This window comes from Rana temporaria, chromosome 1 (assembly GCF_905171775.1).
Source record: "Rana temporaria chromosome 1, aRanTem1.1, whole genome shotgun sequence".
NCBI lineage: Eukaryota > Metazoa > Chordata > Amphibia > Anura > Ranidae > Rana > Rana temporaria.
In genome coordinates this window covers 315,388,408-315,401,389 of record NC_053489.1, presented here as the reverse complement: position 1 = coordinate 315,401,389, position 12,982 = coordinate 315,388,408, and the positions used below count along the sequence as shown (strand labels likewise).

Sequence of the window (12,982 nt, the reverse complement as noted above, 5' to 3'; positions counted from 1 at the left end):
GGATCGAGGAATGGCAGCGGAAAGGTATACACCTAAATTTGCAAGATCAATGAAAGAATAATAAGGGTGATGGGCATAAAAGCTGCTCCTTCAGAATTCAAGTAGACTGTTCTTTCTGTATTTAGGTCCTGGAAGATTCCTGTTTAATGTTGTTAGGCATCTCAATCACTGTTTTTTTGTGTTTGTTTGTTTTGGCTGTCTCTCATACAAATGTGCAAATCTTGTTTTATTTAATGTTAACATGTTAGTTTTTAGATATTTTTTTTACCTTGTTTTTGTAATATTTAGGGTATGCATATTTTTATGTTTGTCTTCTACACTTATTTCATTCTCAGTGTTGGCATAGTTGATTTATCACAAGTGTATGTGTTGTAGTGCTGGAAATGTCTTTTCAGGGCCTTGCGAAATGCAGTCCTCAAAGGTCATTGTGGAACATGTTACTGTTCACATTGCAGGATTGCCTTGCTGACTGTGGTTTAAAGTTCTTTGTTCAAAATCTATTCAAAGTCTGCTGGAACAATGTGCTGTAGAAAACTGTTTCTCAATCATTTCAGCAGCAATTAAATTATACCAGTTCCAAAAAGACCAATGACAAAATTAAGCTGAAAGAAGGAAGTGCATTCCTTTCTGTAGATACTTTGCTTTTTACAAGGCCAATAAGCGAGATATGGTGTGTTATCTATTTAGTAGCAATTTAATCACTGAAATATCTATTTATTGAATGTTATTGTCATATGCATATTCATACATGACAAGGGTATATGAAGTTCATACAGCCATGGTGCTGCTTACAGTTGGAAAACAATAGGCTGTATGACAAACATTTCCTACCTATCATGTTTTCTAAAGCAACTCAGGGAGGTCTTAATTGTGCTATAGACTCCTTGATCATCATACAGCAATGTGAAAATCTTGGGTATCTGATGACAATCAACATACTATGGGCCAGATTCAGAAAGATCAGCGGATCTTTCTGCTGGCGTAACGTATCTCATTTGCGTTACGCCGTCGCAAGTTTTTCAGGCAAGTTCTTTATTCACAAAGCACTTGCCTGTAAAGTTGCGGCGGCATAGCGTAAATCACCCGGCGGAATTCAAATTCGGCGGGTAGGGGGGGTGTATCATTTAAATGAAGCACGTCCCCACGCCGAACGAACTGCGCATGCGCCGGCCGCGACTGAATCCCAGTGCGCATGCTCCAAATGACGTCGGCAAATCGTCATGCTTTCGACGTGAACGTAAATTATGTCCATCCGTATTCGCGAACGACTTACGCAAACAACGTAAAATTTCAAAACTCGGCGCGGGAACGACGGCCATACTTAACATTAGCTACGCCTCATATAGCAGGGGTAACTATACGCCGGAAAAGGCCGAACGCAAACGACGTAAAAAAAAAGCGACGGGCGGTCGTTCGTTTCTGAATCGGCGTAAATCCTAATTTGCATATTCCTTGCGTAAAACATACAGAAGCGCCACCTAGAGGCCAGCCTGAAATTGCAGCCTAAGATCCAACGGTGTAAGACACTTACACCTGGCGGATCTTAGGGATATCTATGCGTAACTGATTCTCTGAATCAGTCGCATAGAAACGACCGGCCGGACTCAGAGATACGACGGCGTATCAGGAGATACGCCGTCGTATCTCTTTCTGAATCCGGCCCAGTATGTTCATGGGCACCTTGAAGTATTTGTTTAACTGGACATATAGGGGGTTATTTACGATAAGCAAATCCACTTTGCACTGCAAGTGCAGTCGCTGTAGATCTCAGGCCCCGTACACACGACCGAGTTTCTCGACAGAATTCAGCCAGAAACTCGATCGGAGCCGTATTCTGCCGAGAAACTCGGTCGTGTGTACACTTTTCGCCGAGGAAGCCGACAAGGAACTCGTCGGGCCAAATAGAGAACATGTTAGTCAATGAGGAAACTTGGCTCGCCGAGATCCTCGGCGGCTTCACAATGAACTCGACGAGCAAAACGATGTGTTTTGCCCGTCGAGTTCCTCGGACGTGTGTACGGGGCCTGAGGGGGACATGCAAGGAAAATAAAAAAACAGCATTTTTACTTGCACATGATTGGATGATAAAATCAGCAGAGCTTCCTCTAATTTCGGAGCTTCCCCTCAGATCTACAGCGACTGCACTTACAAGTGCACTTGTAGTGCAAAGTGGATTTGCCTTTAGTAAATGACCCCAATTCTGTTTGTATAAAAGTAAAAAAAAATGTATCATTGGCTTTTTTTTTTTCTTTTAGAAGAGAGAGTAGTCCCCATCGAAGTTTGTCGCTCAAAGTTATCAAAACAACTGCAAGGAGTTGTGTTCCGCTGTGACAAATGTACCTTTACCTGCTCCAGTGATGAAAGCCTGCAGCAGCACATTGAGAAGCACAATGAACTAAGGCCCTACAAATGCCAGCTATGTTATTATGAAGCCAAGCAAAATGAGGAACTAGATAGTCACCTTACAGAGGAACATAAGGTATGCTTTTCTTTATTTTTTTTGTTGAAGGATTTGATTAAAAATAAGAAATGTGTGTTAACTATTTTAAGTACACACTTTTTAATTGTTGTTCTGCCATTAACACAAAAGTTATTTTTCATAAATGTTTAAAGTTTATTTTGTGTTGAATAAAGCAGAGAGAGCGTGAAACCCCTGTCAAGTTTTTATGGTTGTCTGTGTCCCCACTGTAAACATTCTTACTCCGTTTGTCTTGGTGATCATTGTCATTGGAGCAGTACGCAATGAAATACATTTTAGAGTTATCACCAGAACAAGATTTTTGGGGAAATGTTCCAGTGACATTAAGTTCATTAAGATAGCCGTTCTCTCACTACCTACACTTAAAATACGGTGTGTGTATATATATAATTTATTTTACTATATACGTACACTTTGAATGTATGCACATAGCATATTGTATAATGTTATCTATGCTCGTTAACCACTTCATTACTGGGCACTTAAACCCCCTTCCTGCCCAGACCAATTTTCAGCTTTCAGTGCTGACGCATTTTGAATGACAATTGCGCGGTCATACAACAATGTACCCAAATTATATTTTTTATCATTTTTTTCCCACAAATATAGCCTTCTTTAGGTGGTATTTGATCATCTCTGCGATTATTATTTTTTGTGCTATAAACACAAAAAGACAAAAAATATAGAAAAAAAACACAATATTTTTTACTTTTTGTTCTAATAATATCCCAATTTAAAAAAAATATATATATTTTTTTCCTCAGTTTAGGCCGATACGTATTCTTTTACATATTTTTGTTAAAAAAAAATCGCAATAAGCGTATATTGATTGGTTTGCGCAAAAGTTATAGTGCCTACAAAATAGGGGATAGATTTATGATTTTTTTTTTACTAGAAATGGCTTCCATCTGCGTTTTTTTTTTTTTTTTGTCAGGCCTGCGATATTGCGGCGGACATATCGGACACTTTTGACACTATTTTGGGTCCATTCACATTTATACAGCGATTAGTGCTATAAAAATGCACTGATACTGTATAAATGTGACTGGCAGGGAAGGGATTAACACTAGGGGGGTGAGGAAGGGGTTAAATGTATTCCCTGGGTGTGATTCTTACTGTGGGGGGAGGGGACTGACTGGGGGAGGTGACCGATGCTGTGTCCCTATGTACAGGATATACACGAAATCACCTGGAGAGCACCTGGTGTGCATTTTCTAACTCATCTTAAACTTGCGTTAAATGCATCAAAAACACGTATTGACACTATAGGTGCGTTGGTTCGCATTAGTCTCAGCGTTAGAATTTTTGCAAGTGTAAACTTAGCCTGAGGGCTTGAAAGGTCTGTTGGGAGGTAACATAAGCACACTGTCAACTGTGACAGTTCTTGCCAAATGCATGCCCTCAAAGTAACTGTTTTTGAAAACCGTTAAATCAGAAAATTCCGTTCCCTTTTCAATTTGTATGCAAATATGTGAAAGTTTCAGATTATAAGAAGAGAGCATGAAAGTGATGTAGCTGGAAATAATATTTTCCAATGCACAGCTGACTTCTAGTGTAGAAATTTTATAACTACCAAACCTCCAACTGTGCAAAAATGTTTGAGTATAGCCTCAGATTGGTTATTTAGATAATCATGTAATGTACCATCATCCAGGATTTAATGGAAAGAGGAGGTACCGGAGGATAGGGTGGTGACGGCTGGTAGTGCCATAAACCAAAAATAACTATCACCCGGAAAAGAATTTAGCATGGACTTTCTCGGTACTGATGACACAGATAGATACAGTAAAAAAAAACATTTATTATACATAAAAAAATACAGTTTAAAAACAGCTATGACAATCAACCTCACAGTAGTTACAGCAATGGAACATAAACAGAAATCCGTAAGGTATCTAAGGTTGTGAGGTGAAGTCAAAGGGAGACCTCTACCAGTTTCGCGAATGACCGCTTCTTCAGGAGTTAATCACCAGAGGGTCAAGGACTGACATGGATCGCGCCGGATAGAATCCCTCAACGGCGGACAGGGGGGAAAGAATTTTGTTCTCAAGGCTGGTAACAGCACTTGATTAGGGCTGCTGGGATGTGAGCGCTACAGCAAGTGTAAAGGCAGGTCTGTTGTGACAAAACAGCGGAGGGTAATCAGCTGAGGGTCATCAACGCAATAAGGTCCCAGAACACCAGTACAGCCAGGGACTGCACCCAACGCTCAAATCCCAGGATTCCAGCCCATGGAGAGTCATAGCTGTTTTTAAACTGTATTTTTTTTATGTTTAATACATTTATTTTTTTACTGTATCTATCTGTGTCATCAGTACCGAGAAAGTCCATACTAAATTATTTTCCGGGTGATAGTTATTTTTGGTTTATGGCACTAGCAGCCATCACCACCCTATGCTCCGGTACCTCCTCTTTCCAAACCTCCAGCTGTCTTTCTGGTACCACTTCTTATCTAATATAGCATTTGGCATAGCCATAGAACAACAGGTTTTAAAGAAAAGTTTACATTTATTATAAAAAAAAAAAAAAAATGAATAAGGGATGTGCAGATTCCATGGATCTACTGTAGATGATGGTGGGCTTAGAGCCAGGGACTTTATAGCACACCCTTCTCCATGGTGATACTTGTATTTACCATTTAGTATGATCTTGGGATACTGATGAAGTCTCTACTACCTTCAGGTGCTCAGCTGAAATTGAACAGCAGCTTGGACTGGAAATTGATGGGGCAAGTTGCCAAGAAGCTTTCAGTCAGCCAGCGTAGGTGCTGTGCAGGGACCCTGATCCACTTGACTGCTAGTGCATCGGTCACTGTAGTAAAGCAAAGGGAAGATCAGGTGCACCTTTTTAAATGTCAGTTTTTTACGCTAGTTTGCATCCTTTTACATACATGACTGAGTGTCGTGGGTAGAATAATTACATAATACAATCTTTTCTATATGACATGATTTGAACATTTTCCAATTGGTCATACATATACCATTTTGCAGAATATGCTGTGTGGTAGTACTTGATTAGCTCCCCAAGCTTTGACAGTCTTATTAGTTGAAGGTATGCAATTGTTTTTAGTGCTACTGAAACTTTGATTTAAATAGCCATACACTCTAGTATTATGTAGAGATGGGTGTCAGCACCATCTGTCATATCTGACTGATTTTGTTTCTTTAGGTGTGTCGCAATTTTGAGCTTGTTGGGCTAGTTAATTTGGATCAATTGGAACAAATGAGAGATAAAACAGAGGCTTCAAGCAGTGATGAAGAAGAATCTGCTGCTAAGCCAGAAGGTTGGTAACTGTTTGAACTTGAATTTGAAAATTTATTTTCCATGTAAATAATTGGGTTCTTTTTTTAATGCTCAATATTTTTACAGATCAGATGAAATTTAGCATTTTCATGGCTTACATTATATTTATAGGTTGACTGAAAAGTGTAATGTCATCAGTGAGGCTGCACTAGTTTTCCAAACTGGATCATCACTAGCTCCTTCTGAACCAGCCATAAGGCTCAGGAGCCAGTCACAGACATAAGTTTGGATGGCCATCTTCTCATGTTATGAATGGCTGTACACTTTTCTTTGTGAATCAACCACTTAACCCCCGGACCATATTGCTGGTCAAAGACCAGAGTACTTTTTTGCGATTCAGGACTGCATCGCTTTAACTGCCAATTGCACGGTCGTGCGACGTAACTCCCAAACAAAATTGGCGTCCTTTTTTTCCCACAAATAGAGCTTTCTTTTGGTGGTATTTTAGTGTTTGCGTTATAAACAAAAATAGAGCGACAATTTTGAAAAAAATGAATATTTTTTACTTTTTGCTCTCGCGCAGGAGAGCCAACCTGCCGCCGTAGAATGACGGCGGCAGGTCGGCAAGTAGTTAAGTGACATTAATCTGTATAGAAGAGGCAAGTGTTAGAGAATAGTAACAGTTGTCCATCTATTATAACGCCTACCGTACTTTTTTTGTTTAGGTACCATGCAGGTCCCTGATGTCAACGATGCTGCTGAAGAAAAGCGTTTACCTTGTGAATTCTGTGGTAGAACCTTTGCACTTAGAACAGAATGGGAAAAACATGTTTTAAGGCATGGAATGTAAGTTAGGAGATTTTCAGAAACTTATTGACCATACAGGTCTGATAAAAATAGATGATTGTAACCTTTCTAGCACTCTAAACCCCCAAAAATGTAATCCTGACTTGGGTAATCAGGTTCCTTGTATAATGTCACAGAGGAGCTAGTCAAATACTTGTTTTTATTTATACAGTATATAAGCCACAATTGAACTTTAGAAAAAGATGTGTTCTCAGATTATTATTTTGGGCTGTTTATTATGGCCATAGCCATAAAATTGCAATTATAGCAGCATTGATATAACGTAATCACATGTGAAATCGCATCTCAAATCGGCGGCATTTTTGCCGGCAATTGTCGGCAATGACACTGTCCTAATCGGTGCGACGCTGCATCTGCGGCGCTGCACCGATTTCAAAAAGTAGTTCCTGTACTACTTTTTGCGATTTCTGGCCACGATTTACATAGACATCTGTGCAGAAACCTGCACAGATGTCTCTTAAATCGCGGCCGAAATTGGGACTGCCGGCAGGAGTGAAATCGTGCGAGTTCAGCTGAACCCCCACGGCTTCACTCCCGCAGCCCAGTGTGAACCAGGGCTAAATGGTAGTTTTACAGACCGCTTTATACATGGCAAAGGATTTCCAGAGCATCAGGTTAGCTAACGAGACAGCATAGCAGTGGCTGACCTCTCTCTATCTGACTGATCGCTCATAGTGAGCTGCTTGATAAAGAATGAGTCATTAATGAGTTCTCTAAACAGGCTTTACAGAAGTGAAAGCCTTGAACAATATAGATTAAAAATTTAAAATTATGTTTAGCCCCAAGCATAATTTAGAAGTTTTTAGAAGTCCCTTTATGAATAATTCCACATTTGTTTAGAATGCAACAGTGAAGTCACAGTACCTGTAAGATTATTAGTCTGTTACAGTGAACTGGTCTAAAACCTAATGCAGGAGCTGTTAAACCAACATGCCAATTGCACCAGAAACGATACAGTGGTTGTCCTGTGTTCACTATCAGAACATAGGAGTGGGTGGGTGGTCTGCAGTATGATAGGCAGCAGAAAAGTCTAGTAGAGAGCATAGAATAGAAGAGGGTGACCATAGTAGTTGCGAGGGAACAAGATCCAGGGGACAATTGGTTAAATGAGCATCTGAGAAAAGTATGGTAACCTCAGTAGTAGCCGGGTCACAAAAGGAAAGTATTGAATGTGCTGTAAGATAGGGTATGTGAACTGGGGCGATATCTGTACAGTGAAGATGTCCTCACAAAGTGCACTAATCTTGTTTTTTAAGTAATTGGCAAGCAGTGAGTTGGTTAGTGGGTGGAGGGGGTGGGGGAAAAATTAGAAGATTATCATGACATTGTATTAATAAGAGTGACAAAGTATGTTTGTTTGGCAGCATGAAGGCAGAATTGTATTTTAGGAGGGCAGATTTTTATAGGGTGAAGTCTTGCAGGAATTTTGCTGGTCATGCACAGGCGTTCTCTGCCTCTGCACCATAACCCTCCCCCCGATCTTAAAGAAAATGAAAGTGCTATTTTGGAATTCTGATGGCTTTGTTTATTCTACAGGACTGTAGTTGCAGTTGAAAATAAGAAAGAGAATGAAGAAAACCGAAAGCCAAAAGAAAATGTTGGGGACACTTATAATGACGCAAAGCTAGCGGAGGAAAGTATTGATACTTCACAGCAAACAAAAACCTCATGTCTGAAGAACTTTGTTGTGACCAAAATGGAATAATTATTTTAGGAAACACAATGTTGCTTGAACAGGAACACGAACACTGACACAGTTGAAGAAGGAAAAGAAAGCTGCTTTTTTTCGGACTTGTAGCATCTTCTATTTTCAAGCACTGATACTCGTACGAGTTTGTATAAAGTTCATTTATTTAAATGAGGAACCAAGTCAAGGAATGACTTCACTACATCCTTTCTTCTTCGTTAATATACATTTTGGTTGAACAAGGACTAATGAAACTTTTGCTTCACAGCACAGACTTTCTGGTGCACTCTTTTCTGCTAAGAATGACTAATACTGCATGGCAGTACTTTTAAAAAGCACCACTTTTGGGACAATTTTTTAACACGTACTTTCCATTCTGTTGCATTTACTCTATGAGATGAGAAGTAAAATGTATTTTTATTTTATTTTTCTGTTAAATTGCATTGGTCACTATACTCCTAGTACCTCAAGAAAAAGTTCCAAGGGAGTTCTCTGCATTTACCCAAGCTGCTTTTCCAAGCAGATGAATGTCAGGAAAGCTTGCTAAAATTGTGAACAAAAATGAACTAAGTGTGTGGAAAATACACACAATATTCTTGAAAACCTTTTGTGGGTTTTGTCTTAAAAATACTGTGATTTTTTTTTCTAAGTTTTAATAAACTAAAAAATTGAAAACCTATTAGAATACAAGGTATCTATTTGTAAACTGTTGTACAAATATTTTTTTCTTAAAGGTTAATTTAGGAATTCAGATTTTTCAGCCTGTTTATTAAATACTGCATTAGACCAATGCAGCACGGTTCTGAGTTTGAAAAGGGGAGGCTGTGGTTAATGTAATATTAATGTTTACCATTGGTTTTGTATCCCTACTCAACCAATAAAATGCATCTGTTTTTTAGTATACTAATCTGCATATGAGGCACTTCTCATAAATGTTTGGTATGATATGATGCAAAGTAAAAGGACGTCTGATATTAGGACATTATCTTGTTACAGAAAGATTATCCATCTTAAGATTGTATGTTTGCCTGAATCCTAGGAATGAATGTCTACCACCCATGCTCTAGTTATAAATTTGGCCAATAGCTTTTTTTCCTGAGTCCGTAGCTTGCCTAGCTGATACAATCCTGGCGACATCTAAGGGTTTCCACTTATTAGATTCTCATCCTCCAGTTCCTAAGTGTATGTACACAGAGGTTAACGGAACTAAAGATTACTGCTACTAGCTGCACAAACTGAGCAGATAAACAATGGAAAGCAATGCAAAATTTAAGGCAGCATACATATTCAAATCACAGTAGGTTCCCTCAATCATTCAGAATACCCATGTATTAAAAAATCTATATCTTTTCTAGAACAGACCATTCTTTTACATATGGAGGAGTTTTGTTTACTTCAAGCTGTAGAAATTAAGAACTGATCTTCAGATATATATAATTTTTTTTATTTTTTCAAGTTTTTAACAAATTTTTGTCTGTTTCATTCAGAAATGTATTTACATCTTGAAAGATTACCACTCTAAATGTGTAGGTAATATGCATATGTTTTGTTTTAAATTAACGTGTTGCACCTTTTTTTTTATGTAACATTTTTAGCCAACATGCAGTTAAAATGGTCATTCAAATTTAGCATGGGACTCAAAAACTGTACACATTTTACCTCATTCCTTTTGCATTTGAGCAGAAATTGTTTCAGGTTTACCTTGCTGGAAACTGCTAGACAGGCATCTTTAGAGATGGCTTTTGCAAACCTATGTGCTTTGTACATACATTTACACTTATCCTAGCCTCCAATAACTAATTTATATGTAATAAGGACACAATAAGTTTGTACTAATTGTGAAAATGGAGACTTAATGAGACTTCAGCTTAAAGCTGTAGCTTAAGAAACCATTTGTAATTATTTTTATTTTTTTTGTTAGGGCAGAAAGTAGATGATAGACTTTGAAAACTGCAAGATACTGATTGGCCTTTTCTTGAAGCTCCTTGTACATGCTGAAACAATGGAGTGGTTACCAAAAACTGTACGACATGCGAAGTGTGATGCTTTATCACTACTTTATTTTTTAAATAACATGTAAATATTGTAATCCATTGGACTTTGCTTTGCTAACCAGTTAATTAAACTATGGGACCATTATTGTTTAAAATTACTGTTTGTAGTTCTTTACTGCTTTGTTGTTGACTGCTTTGATAAAATATAACTGTACATTCAAGCACTAATCTTACCTTTTTCAGTAGGTGTACATAATGCACCATCATTAAAGTGTCATTAAACCTTAATACAGAATGTATATACTGTGGTCACGTGACAGATCTATATTGCTCCTTGCCACACTGTCCAATCTAGAAGAGTAGCAATTAAATAAAAAAAGTGATTCAGCTATTCACTTAACCCTAGAAGGTGTATAGGATTCTTCTGCTGTGTCCACACAGTGCTGATTGGTGCTGTTGTGGTTACATGCTGCCAGTGAACATACCCTCAAGCAGATACGTCCTTGCTAGATGACACAGAAGGAGGGGAGGGAAATGGTGTAGTCTCTAAGTCTCGGGACTGGAAACCACCCCTGAAATAACAAGAGTCGCTTGGATGTGACTTGGAGAAAAAAAAAAGTAGGTTAACAGATTTCTCAGGCTTTACTTGTGACACATGTACAGTGAGGGGGGCAACACTACAGCCACCTGCATCTAGGAAGTGTAGAAAAAACAAAGTATCAACCAGGTATTTACAAATATAGAGGCAATGCACAAATGAAAGTTGCTGTTGTAAGATAAAATACCTAGTTTCACATATAAATACACTTAAAAAGTTGTTGAGTTTAATGAAACTTTAAAATAGGAATGTGTCTGTGCTGTAAACTCCCACGCTACACTACCAGTTTTGTAGTGGGTCTGGGAGGTGCTTTATTCCTTTAGTGTCTTGCAAAATATATTGGGGCAGGCAATGTACACTTGAAAGAAGATGGGGATCAGGGACTGTCAATCAGGCTCAACAATGGCAATCTTTGCCTTCTTCCCACAGGACACTACTCGCCTCCACCATTAAAAAGAAATGAAGAATATGAGCATCTGGAAGAGAGGAATGTTAGTTTGAATCAACTAAGATGACATCTATAGTTCAATATAGAGCAAAGCGCACAGCAAATTGACTTGAAGGAGAAGTACAGTCAAAGCTCATTTGGCTGTACTTCTATAAATCACAGGAGTACAATTAGTTTTGATATCACAGACGTTGGTCCAGGGTCTGCGTTATTACAACAATGAAAGTCAGGATTCGCCGGGCTGTTCTGCCCCTTCCACAGCCCAGTGCTCCAGTGAGCAAGGAGGGGGCAGAGCAGAGAGCTGCTGACTGACAGTCTACAGTTCTCTTCTCACAGAGCTGTGAGAAGTGAGCGATTAGTGGTTTTCGATCACTTGGTTCTCAGTGCAGAGGTGCTGGGGGACAGATGCAGAATTGGACCAATGCTGCATCCACCCAGGTAAGTATGAATCTGCAAAAACCCATACTTTTCTTTTAACTGACATCATCAAAGGCCCCCTGTCCACTGGCATGTATGAAACTATAGTTTTCCTTTCACAAGGAAGTCTACTTTAAGGACAACTTTAAGTTATTGGGCAGCAAAATGTTAAAAACCACAACCCTTCAGAAACAGTTGCAAATTTTCGAGCAATGGTTCAAGCCTGCTATATATTGAAATGTTGCAACTACTTTTTCTATAGAGGATTGCTGTTTTTAATTTATTACAGCCTATGGTGAATTAAAGGGTCACTAAAGGAATTTTTTTTTTTTTTAGCTAAATAGCTTCCTTTACCTTACTGCAGTCCTGGTTTCATGTTCTCATTGTTCGTTTTTGCTCTAACGTTGCTGTAATTCTCCTCTGTTTTGGACACTTCCTGGTTGTCTGTTTCCTGATCACCACAGTACTGGGAGATTTTAGTTTTGTTTTCAAACCAATACTGCTCTATGGCACTGTCCACTAAATGCAAAAACGAAACTAAAAAACTACAGGTACATTATATGATTGATTTTTAATTGTTTTTAAAAGGAATCAGTTAACTATTATGTCTCTATACCCTGTAAACAGTCATTTCAGCAAAAAAAAAAATTTTCCTTTAGTGACCCTTTTAAGTCTGCAATAAACCAAAAATGTAATATCTTTATCGTCCATTGAGGGACATGATAAGGTAGAAATTCTTACATAATTGGGTTACATGCAGATGCCTTCGGGAAGTAGACACTGGCAAACAGGAAAAAAACTGAAGGTCAGCCCGTTTATAATCCTGCCCCTATTATACTTTCTTTATCGTACACCAAGGGACACAGAGTCTCTATTCATTACATAGTGGGTTTTATGGTCACCAGAGGTGATTTGACCTTGGCACAACCAATGAAGACAAGTTCCACTCCATATAACCCCTCGCATAAGGGAAGTACCTCCGTTTCTTCGCCAGTGTCTAAGGTGTTGGACACGATTAGGATGTGCTGAAGGAAGCTCTTCCAAAGAGGCCCTCGGGGGGTAAAAGAGCTACACTTTCGGGTCCATCCAAGACGCTTAATATATTACGCCAAAACTGGATGGTATCCGGGCCTTGTGAACGAGGCGTCACCTGTAATGTCTCTGTTCGGAGGACTGGGCTCTAGAGTCCAGCACTTTTGCTACACTGTACGCTAAAGGTCCTGGCAGAGTCTTTTACAAGGCCCAGGAA

General features: G+C 38.9%; 1 protein-coding gene across 1 annotated transcript in view; it reads left to right on the top strand.

The window, feature by feature from the left end:
* Nucleotides 1–10,429, top strand: part of ZNF462 (zinc finger protein 462) — a 122,189-nt gene extending 111,760 nt beyond the window's left edge. Inside the window, exons 10-13 of the mRNA XM_040359143.1 lie at nucleotides 2,256–2,479; nucleotides 5,648–5,762; nucleotides 6,448–6,568; nucleotides 8,126–10,429. Of these exons, the coding sequence (XP_040215077.1) occupies nucleotides 2,256–2,479; nucleotides 5,648–5,762; nucleotides 6,448–6,568; nucleotides 8,126–8,294 (629 nt within the window). The 3' untranslated portion in view covers nucleotides 8,295–10,429. The remainder of the gene's footprint in view (nucleotides 1–2,255; nucleotides 2,480–5,647; nucleotides 5,763–6,447; nucleotides 6,569–8,125) is intronic.
* The last annotated feature ends 2,553 nt before the right edge of the window (nucleotides 10,430–12,982 follow it).